The sequence below is a fragment of the Liolophura sinensis genome, chromosome 6, assembly GCF_032854445.1.
Source record: "Liolophura sinensis isolate JHLJ2023 chromosome 6, CUHK_Ljap_v2, whole genome shotgun sequence".
NCBI classification, from domain to species: Eukaryota; Metazoa; Mollusca; class Polyplacophora; order Chitonida; family Chitonidae; genus Liolophura; species Liolophura sinensis.
Genome location: NC_088300.1, coordinates 18,723,943 through 18,734,853, shown reverse-complemented (window position 1 = coordinate 18,734,853; position 10,911 = coordinate 18,723,943). Strand labels below are relative to the sequence as shown.

At 38.0% G+C, this 10,911-nt stretch overlaps 3 protein-coding genes across 3 annotated transcripts in view; 2 read left to right on the top strand and 1 right to left on the bottom strand.

Moving 5' to 3' along the window:
- LOC135467906 (proteasome subunit alpha type-3-like) overlaps positions 1–10,911 on the top strand; it is a 244,066-nt gene that overhangs the window by 117,301 nt on the left and 115,854 nt on the right. The window lies entirely within an intron of this gene.
- Positions 59–6,087, top strand: LOC135469088 (large ribosomal subunit protein mL66-like). The gene is made up of 5 exons (XM_064747612.1): positions 59–225; positions 1,632–1,663; positions 1,793–1,897; positions 3,362–3,485; positions 5,924–6,087. Exons 1-5 carry the CDS (start codon positions 66–68, stop codon positions 6,037–6,039), a joined length of 537 nt encoding a protein of 178 aa, XP_064603682.1. The 5' UTR covers positions 59–65; the 3' UTR covers positions 6,040–6,087.
- On the bottom strand, positions 6,605–9,357 carry LOC135468781 (radial spoke head protein 9 homolog). The gene is made up of 5 exons (XM_064747202.1): positions 9,009–9,357; positions 8,419–8,584; positions 7,915–8,044; positions 7,429–7,575; positions 6,605–6,918 (listed from the first exon to the last, which is right to left on the bottom strand). Exons 1-5 carry the CDS (start codon positions 9,233–9,235, stop codon positions 6,758–6,760), a joined length of 831 nt encoding a protein of 276 aa, XP_064603272.1. The 5' UTR covers positions 9,236–9,357; the 3' UTR covers positions 6,605–6,757.

Here is a 10,911-nt window from a genome sequence, read left to right as displayed (position 1 = left end):
GTTGTAAACCACCATGACCGGAATTGAGCACTCTCCTATTCCGGAGGTGAGCTTAGTAAGGCAGCATGGCACTACAAAATTTTTATAAATCAAGAACATTGACTTTAACATGGAATTTATTGAAATGTCAGTTGTGCACAATTAACCATAAGGTTCCTGTATGTCTACGTGCGTTTCCATCGGCAGCAAAATTTTCAACAAGCTCCTCTAAATCGCTGAGAGAGAGTAAGTGTCTTTGAAGTGTTGTTGTGTTGTTGTTGTTGTTAAGCTGAAGCCAATCTGCCAATCATTCGCCCAATGTCAACGTCATCACAGATGCGAATATGTGTAGGTGACTGTTCATCCACATAGTTGACAGGCTCATCCTGATTTGCAATAAATAATTCACTCAGTAATCCTGAGTTATGTACATTTTTCCCAGTCAATGTTGGTTTTTCCGCGGTGTTAAATATTTTCACAGTTAAGAATGGGTGTGTTCTACAGGTCATTTGACAGATCTCTGTGTCAAACAGCTGTCAAAGTCAGAACTACAATTAACAAAAAGTCAGAGCGTAGAGGACTAAGGTTGCCTCCTCCATGTGCAAACGTCGCTGTTAGTTTAGTCCAGTTGCACTTGATTCTGGCAGCTGTAAAGACTGGGTTGATGATTTGTTGGTCGCTGACTCACTCACTCCTTATATATTTGCTGTGAAAAGGAGACTTTTCAATGAAGTAATGTCACTCTTATCACTTGACAACAGCCCGTTCTTTGCAAAATCCCTGTATTCCTTGCCTGAATATTTTGGAAAACTGGTGTGAGTGGCAGAACAATTTTCATTTTTCATTATCAGTATTTCGACTATCTTTTTGATAATCTCATTTTTTGTGACAATTTCGAGCAAAAAGGAAATAATGAGTTACAGTACAGGTGGTGTGGGTTAGCCTGAATATACTGATTAGTAAATTGAGAAATAGTTGGATATGCCATAATTATGGTTGCTTAACGCGTAGTGAGAGACCCTGTCAGTCGCAGAAGCAGTGGAGAAGACATTGCAGCTTGCAGTGTAGTCTTCACCTCAGTGTTGTGGGGGAGGAAGGAGACTAGAAATGTAATGTGACTGGCCTTTATAGATATTGAACTCCAGAATGAACAGAGAGCAAATATTTATGGACAACAAGCATCAATATTGGTTAATTTTTTATTTACAGAACCAAGGAGCACAAAAAGGACAGCTTATCGGCATAATACTTAGAATCTAAATAAAACGTAAAAAAAAAAAATCTGCACCATTAAATTTATGATTGGTGATCAATGCCTGTTCTGCATTAGCTGCTTTCGGATCTAGTCCTATAGAATATATTACTCTGTGAGATCAGAACTATAAAACAGTTATATTGTGTCCACCTCTTTCTCTTGACTCTGCTACAGTTTACAGCAGGAAATTTGAGAGTTACCTGGTGCCATGGTTTCTTCAGCACCATGCTCAGTTTCCTCAGCCAATGTTCATGTACTTGACTGCTGCCATGAGAATGAAATATTTTTTAGAAAGGCACGCGACACCTGTCCAAGAGAAATATGTACAAAATTGTTCTACATATTTTTCTTCACCTATTTGATTACTCATCAGCACTCATATTTTTCTTTATTTTAGTTCAAGAAACGCATGATGGCAATACAATCACAGTAAGTACAGAACCTTTATCATGTAAGCTTCTGTTGAAACCAAGACATTTTGTGAATTAATTCTTCGAGAATTTGCATACCCTTGAAATCTTGAAATCTTTCTACCATTATGTATTTTTTCTTTTATAGGTTGAAGGGAAGTATGTAAAATCTGATAGAACAGGTCGTTTACTTCATTTGGAACATCAGATACCAGGCACCTGCCCTTTGTGTGACATTAAAGTTGAATACACAGTGAGTGTGTAATATGCAAATTAAACAAAAACTTCACCATTGTCCACTGATGTCATATTTATTACTCCCTTGTGATATTGTCAGTACTGTTGTGTATACAGTAATCAGTGTCTTCGCTGCATGTTAGTTTTTTGGCTAGCTCAGCTGTTGACGACAGGGTTAGTTATTCTGTTATTGTTGATGACTTTATAGTCATTGTGTTTGTTGATAACAGGGTTACATGTAGTCATTGTATTTCCCTTTGATGATGTTAGTGTGTTTGTATGATTGACAGTGCTAGTTATTCTCTTGTTGTTTATGACTTTACATGTGTAGTCATTGTTTGCGTTGATGACTGTGTTAGATGTAGTCATTGTGTCACTCTGTTTTCTTCTGGTGTTCGCTGTTTATGAAGTTCACACAAGGCCTGAGCGTCTGCGAAATTTGAACTGATTTTGTAGTGCGATACATGTACTATTTTCAGTGGTTGCACTCATGCAGTTAAGTTTAAGGCATGAAATCGTTCATATGCGTAGGCCTATACTTGTGGTATAATTAATAATGTAGCAGTTCACCTCCAGGTAAATAAGCAAGTGAGCAACGTGTGATTATGAAATTAATAATTCTACATTATATTTAATATGTGATGTACCACATGGTTTTATCTATTAAATATCATAAGTTACTAAACTAGTTTTCAGTACCAGCCTAAAGGTAGCTGGCTCACTAAAATAAAAATCAATTTACTGCTGTGAAAACTCATGCTGAGCAATTTTATTCTGTATTCAGCAGTTCAACTCACTCGTTAAACATGTCTGAGTGAAGTTATTTCGTTGGTGAACATTGTCAGTGCTAATTAATCAGAATCATCAATCACAAATTTCTTCCTGGACTGGAAAAACTGGGTCTACAAGCTGTTTGCCTGGCTTCGTTATCGAGAATGATGCATGTGAAAGCCTATATACTGTAGCAAATTTTTCATTTTGCCACCTAATTTGTATGGAATTCATTTTGGCCCCCAAATTGATTTGTTGTCAATGACAGCATATCATTATGTTTGGTGTTTGACCACAGAGTTAGGGATTTTATTTATGTTGATGACAATGTAAGTCATTGTGTTTGCTGTTGTTGACAATTTAGTCATTAACATTGTTTCTGTTGCTAATGAAAGTGTTCGTCATTGCTGGGAATTTTCAAGATTCAACTGCATTCATTGTTCTTGAGGCCTTGATGACAATAAGCAGTTTACAGGTCTCTCATGTAGTCTTGACTTAAAATTTCCTGGAGACTGCTAGCCATCCCCCAATATGACATGTGACACACGTGTAAAAGTCTGCCAGTATCACCTGCTAAAGCAGAGTGTTTTACACCGGGCACTCCAGTTTCCTCTATCCATAATATACTGTCCTCTATCGAATAAGTGAAAAATTCTTGAGTGACAAGTATTTGCTGTTGGCCTCAAAAATTGCTTTCTGTTGATGACAGGATGTGCTGATATTGAGCCAGTTTGTGGGCCCTGATGGCAATTTGCTACCTGCCCATGTAACAGGACTCTGCAGGAAGAAAGAGTACCAGATGAGACGTATGATTCACCAGGCCTACAGTGCAGGTATGCTTCCATTGTCACACTCTTCATGAAAGATCAAGATGAGCCAAAGCAATATTCCAGATCAGCATTTGTATGCAGGAGAATGTTAAATACATTAAAGCCAAAGACAACACTAAAATAAAGTATACATCAGATGAATGACCATTAAAAGCTGTCCAGAAAAATACTTGGATTTATTTCTTTGAATATTTCTAACTGAGTGAAAGGGTGTGAAACAGCTGATTCTGTGGTCATCTGTCAGGCCTCAGGTAAGGATGAATGAGGGGATCGGAAAATTGTTCTCCTGGATTTTCAGCTTGTTCACTTGTTGCTCTTTTTTTGATCACCTTTAGCTTACATAGTTCATCTAATCTTGTATTGTGCGTTCTTTTTGCCGACTTTTCTGTAATCTAGGGGTCATCACCCTCTAGAAAGGTGTGTGGGAACCCCAAACCCACATGTTAACTTGACATTCTGATTACAGAAAGGTCTTGTATCTATGGCTGTATTTGATGATACATATATCCCCGTTGCCGTTTAAAGATAATGGGCCCCAACGTACAAGCTATATGTTTTCCTCATTATAAGAATCAGGTTTGATCGTGTTAGAAAGAAAACTCATACAGAGAATTGTCATGTACATGTATTCATTTTAATAATGTTCTTTGATTGATATTAACATCGTAGTAGTGTTAATTAAAATTGTAATCATTAAAGTACAGTCGGTATTTTGTTTCGCAGTCATTTTTCAAACCATGTGGGTCCATAAACTCCTCAGAGGTGTGAACATTTATTTGGGATTATGAAACAAAACATTTCATTGGTCACGCAATCTTCGCTGAGCCAATCATAGGTCACATTAAATATAAGTAGTCTGTGCTCACTGACACAAGCAGCCATTTTCATTTTACCAACATTGGTGATCAGTTCTTTTTCTGTTTAAACCAGCATAAAGTTTGTGCGGATTTTCCTGTAAGTAAAAAAAATTTAGCTATTTGCAACTTACTGAAAGTTTATTGTACTTGCCAACACATGAAATTATCGTTCCCCTGGAGTTAACATGGTGATCAAAAATTCTATCCCCTGAATTTACATTTAAGAGATCAACAGGTGATTGGCCGGTTTGATCGCCTCTTATGTTGAGGCCTGTCTGTTGTGACCCAGAGTGTATCAGTGACGTCACATTCATTCTTTTTGCCAAAAATAATGTTTCAAGGTCAGATTATTGCATGCATGCATAGATCTGTATGTATATGCATTCTGAATCATAAAATGTTGCAGTCTTATGCATGTTCAGCTGAAAACCCTTATGTGACGTTTTGGTCATTGGTCCCAATGTGGTCAGAAAAGACCACCATAGAATAAAATGTTCAAATGCATTTTACTATGTTGAACAAATTACAAAAAAATAAATGCACCTTTTTTCCCTGGCAATTTTGAATGATCTTTCATCTGATATAGACTTTGTTTTAGTCTTTTCTTTGCCTTTTAGTGAGACAGCTGTGGTAAGTGCATGTGACAGGATTTGTTCACTGCAGGAGAAACAAACCTACATGAAAAGTCTTGTAACAGACACACACAATTCAGCAAATTTTGTGTGAAACTTTGCAACACCAGAAACCTTACATGAACTCAAGTTCACAGTCCAAAAATAAAATCCAGGGCCATTCCCCAGGTCTACAATATTGTGTCCTATACATGTTAAAATGGACATGCACTTTAGTTTATCCTGCATGACCCATTCTGCATATGTGTATGGATGCACCATGCCAAACACCTGTCTAGCTTATTTGTCCTCTCCAGGTTTCCTTTACTACAAAACTGGGCTTTGGGTCACATAAGCTTTCAGATTGTCTAAGCCTGACATGAAATAAGCTGTTGAAATAAGCTGTATCATTGTTTCCAGTGCTCATTTCATGATATCAGAGTCTAAAGGTAGACATACAATCATACCTTCCCTGTGTTAATGTTATTAAGCATTACAACCCTGGACCACCTTTATTTGTACTCAAAAACTGAGACAAAGGTAAATCCAGATCAAAAGAACTGAGGAGAGTCCAGGGCCCAGTTGTTTGAAGGTGTATTAGCTAATACTATTATATGTAAGATTTCAGCCCAATTCAGCAGCCAGTGTAGTTGTCCATGGTCAAAGTGTAAGAGCAGTAGATTTACTTAATATTTAATAGATTGTTATGCAATTATTTTTGGATTAAGTACAAAATTGGAGACTTGGCTTAAAAGTTTAATCTGGTATTAAGTCTGAAACAGTTTTAACCAACCGGGCCCTGGGCTTTTGCCGCATAGACCTGAAAGCTCATCTAAATGTATTAGGTGTTCTGTTCATGTGCGCTGATGTGCAGTCAAATCTCTGTGAAGGCTTACACCATTACTTAGAAAACCTTTCCGTTAATCATTGCTGTGGTACATTTAAGCTGTAACCTTCCCGTGTCTTTCTGCAGGGTTGCTGCCCAAACCTCATGGAGGAGAACATGGAGAAGACGATGTCCTACCACAGCACAAGTGGAAACAATACAATGTCTACTTTAAACCATTCAAGCGTTACCAACTTATGTAAATGTTTGCGTGTATTTTTGTAGTAATAAAATTTATTAGTTGTCTTCTACATTTGCTTATGCTGTTTTGTTTCCATTTCTTCAGGACTGTTCAGAGGAATACATGCAGAAACACCATTGTGCACAGTTATTAGGGTCTATACTTTTGATAAGACACCAAATTTAACACGCTTGTAAAAGGTGGAAAAAGATTGTCTGGAGACATCATAATTGAATTTTGCCCCCTTCTCTTACAAAGGGGTCTGTGCTTTTGTTTATGGCTGTGGATGTTGCTGGTGCCTTGTTAATTTCACAAAGGGAGGGGCCAAGATGGTTAATGTGCCAGCACGGCACAGTGACCCAAGAGCCTCTCACCAGTGTGGTCGCTGTGAGTTCAGGTCCAGCTCATGCTGGCTTCCTCTCCATCCGTACATGGGAAGATCTTACAGCAACGATGATCATGGGTTTCCTCCCACCATAATGATGGCCGCTGTCTTATAAGTGAAATATTCTTGAGTAGAGCGTAAAATACAATCAAATGATTTCATGCCAATCGAATTATAAAGACAGATGACAACCAATTGTGAGTTAAAATTTCCGGTACATTGTTTAATTGACATAAATAAGATGAGGACATATGAATTGTATGTACATAAACTCAGAGGATGCTATGAACAGTCGTCATGCAGAAACAGAAACTGTAAATCACAGATTAAGTTGTAGAGTGTTCAGTATGTGACCTTACAGCATAAATGGGAGGTCCAAGTTCCTCTCTCCCAGCCCCACGTACACTGAGCCAAAGCGGCGAGAGCCAGGCACATGGTAGAAGGTGTAGCCTAGCCAGAGCAAACTCCTCAAGGAGACTAGCGCACTGCCCCGCTCAAACTGCAGACTCCAAGAACCTGCACAGGGGAAAAAAAAAAACTTTTTCAATGAACAACCTAAAATAAATGTTATACATAAAGAAATGTTAATGTCAATGAAGACTGGCATGGTCAATTAATCATACAATGAGTGAGTTCAAATACTGCCATGGCTAATATGTCTCCTCTCCATTTGTGAAAAATCTGAGGACAGTCAAAGCAACAGCACTTCATAGTAAGGTATATTTCAGGTACTTGCAATTGTTTTCTTGTTTCGTCAATCCTTAAACTTTGTTCCTATCATACACATGAAGAATTCTAGAGAATAATGCTTCAACACTAAGTAAACAGATGAGTAAGTGTCCCTGCAAATCATTTGCTGAATAATGCCTACTATCTTCCACTTGTCCAGCTGGTGTTGAACTATGTACAGGATATTCCAGACAATTTATGTCGAACAAACTCTCCAGAACCTTGCACCATCTGTTAAACATGAATTTTTCCTGTTATAAGTTAATATAACTTATACTGAATGATATCACTTCTTACCTCTAGGAATATCCTCTTCCAAGGTGTCTAGGAAATCTATTGACTTTTCCAGGTTTGCTTTTTCTAGCAGGGATTTCTCATTAAGTCGGTATGGCTCTCGGAAGTGCATGTAAGAACCGAGTTTGGAAGCCTCAGATACCGTTAATCCTGTAAAAAGAATAAATAAAATGAATGTGTCTTTCATAGATGTTTCCCAGTACAGGACCTTGAAGTAAAACATGATTACAGACCAGCTCAAGTTAGGTGTATTCTTATTATTTCAGTGTAATTAGAGTTATCCAATTGCCATTAAAAGCCAGAAAAGTTGATCTTCTCACTATGCCTTCAAATAATTGTCGTGAAGCTCCACATGAATGCAAGTGTTAATAAAGTTACTTCTCAAAACTAGTTGGCTACATCAGGTAAGTGGGGGACATTGTTTAACCAATTTGCAAAGGTACATTTTGAGGAAATGTGGAGCTCAAATTGTCAAATCCCCTGCAGTACCTTCAAAGCTTCTGTTTGCCACCACTTGTCCAGTTGGATACTTGACAAAGGCTGCTCTTGGAACAATCTTCACATCTTCATCAATCTCAGCAATTACAGTGGACAGTCGGTCCTCTTCTTTGATTGTAATCTGAAACAAGAAGGAATTCATGTGTAACTAATAAAAATATTGTCTTCTAAATATCGCTTTGAATCATCTGTCTGTCTTCATGACTGACCACTAAAAAATAAAAAAAAACAAGTGAGTAAGCATGCAAACTTTGGTCTATATATGCTTGGTAAATAGTGAAATATTCAAGGTGGTAACATTTGCAAATGTGGTTGCAATTGTCCCATGATGTTCTGTTTAGGTACCTGACAAACCTCCTAACTTTAAGCCACAGCTGAAACAGTGATAGCTGAACTGGAACCTGCAAACTGGCTGAGCCTGATCCCTTGTCCTTGAACATCTTTAAGATTTCAATGTTAACATATATGTAATAAACATTCTTAAATGTAACTTACTGTTTCCTCTTCTTCAGTGGCATCCTCTCCTTCTCCAGTCTTCTTCGTTTCTGTGTGTTCAAATTCATAGGCTGGGTCGCCAGTAAATCGCCCCTTGGCCAGCTTACTTTGAGCTTTCATCTCTGGTGTTGGAGGTGGCAATAGGCCCCAGTGGACACAGTCCTTGCTACAGATAAGAAATATGGATGTGGACAGTGATACCATAGTAAATTGATTGACACCAATACTAATTTACTTTTTTAAATACATTTGTGTTTAAGACTGAATTCAAACAGTTTTCATTTAAACATAACGACAGTCAGGTTTATAGGTAGAGTTAGAGTAGAGAAACTAGCAAAGCTGTAGTAAACCATTGCCCTTCACCTAGTACCTGAAGAAACCTCCTGACTCCACACCCAAACCAGCGAGATAATAGCAGCTGTGCCTGTGTTTACTAAGAATGTGCTTGCTACTGATACGAATGATTAAATATATTTGTTAAAATTCCAGCAAATTCAAGCTGTGATCAGATGCGGTGTCTTAATTTTTGCAATTAATAATCTTCGCAGGTGATAATTAAATATCAACCAATACGGAATTACACGACCTACCTGTAAAATGTTTTTCTACCAACAAATTCATCCTTGCCGGTTCCTTGAGCTATGAAATAGTCCTCTTTTATGCCCAATATTTTACCCCAAAGGTAGACTTTGCTGAACTTATTTTCATTCCGCAAGATCACCAGCGACGTTTGTAACGCAGCCTTCTGTTCGGGGCTGAGAATTATTCCGCTAGTTCCTACGAAGTCAATATCCAGGTATAAGCTGTCAGAATCCATGCTGATGGGTACCTAGTCTTCAGACTTCCCAAATCTTCGTCGATGTTAATGTTTTGAGGCCATATGCAACCTCTGGTTACTATTTAAGTCGCTTGATGGTTGCTATGGGCTTGAAGCATGCGTATCATTAACTACCCATGATTCCGCGCAAGAGAAAGGTACGAGTTAATCGATGGATTTCCTAGACTATATTTCCGTTTTTATTGGTCTCGCATCGAGCAATGCTGAGCCAGCGCCACATGTGTAAAGCGTTGTTTTCTTAAAAATTTTGTTCCGATCTAATTAACATCAAGGTACATAAAACTTGAGTGGCGGCATAAAACATAAGACTACCGGGCCATTATGCAAATGTGGATATGTGCCTACATGCATGTACTTCGCGCAAGTCACGTGTAAGGCCTCATGATGAAGTGTAGGACGAATTCATGTGCATAATTCACTGCTATTTAAATCTAATAAACCTGGGATAACAACAGTTGAAAGAAAACACAATCCACAGATGATATAACCCTAAATATTTTGGGGAAAAGGCCATAGAAACACAGTCATTTTGCCCTGACGTGCTTGATAACCTAATAAATCAAACTTTAATCTGACGTGGCCATGGGAGACGCCATATTTGTTACACAGAAACAGGAAACACGATTCCGCGTCACTCGTTCTACACCTTGGGTGACGTCAGTCGAAACATCTGTATTCTCGAGGTGTAGAAAAAACGCCCCTGATTAGCTTAAACTCATAACATGACAGCTCTTTGTAATTTCTCAATGTTGACCGGCGACTAACTTAAACTGCGATCAAATTACCGTGTTTTCCAACGCATATGTAATGTAACATATTGTTTCAGATTTGTTTTTGCCTGAGGGCCTCAGGGTAGATCAACCCAGTGCATGTGGACTGAGTATACACATTGTATTTCACCCTCCTGAAAAAAGCCATTATTACTATTATTATCAGTATCTTTTTTACGGAGCATCACAGAATCAAACTTTATATGGGATACTTAAACGATCCATATGGTAGGCATATACAGATGTTAAAATGATGCAAAAGATATACACAAAATGCCAGGGAAATTGGTGCGATGCTTTAGCAGGAGTTGCGTGGAAAAACTCTGCGTAGATGAAAATCCATGAATGTGAGTAATTATGAAAATAAATACCCGATTGTAAATAAACTTAAGCATGCACAAGTTTTGATTAAGGGAAGATGTATGCTAAATTTCACGGAAATAGGTTTAGTACTTTAGGAAGATTTGCATGGACAAAATGTATTCAGATACATGGAAAGCACTAAATGGGGCTATATATGAAAATAATTACCAGATAGTACAAACGGGTAGATTCTACGTATACCTCCACCCGCCCTTAACTTCGTTGAGAGAGGCATAAAAAAAAACAAACAAACAGGATTTAAACATGTCGTATTCCGATTTACTTGCTGGGGGCATATAAACCTTTTTTTTTCTTTTCTTTCTTGTTTTTTCCCCTGTTTTTGCCTGTGCTTTTTACGGGTTCAGTTTTCTGCCGGAATCATACGAGCTTGTGCGAAAGTTTAAAGCTCCGTGAATACTACAGGATGACGTTTGCCACTACTAATTTAGTCAACAAAAATGATCGAGCGATCCTTACAACTTCTGATGTAGCCTACTGGCTGTGTGCTTTCACATACACCAA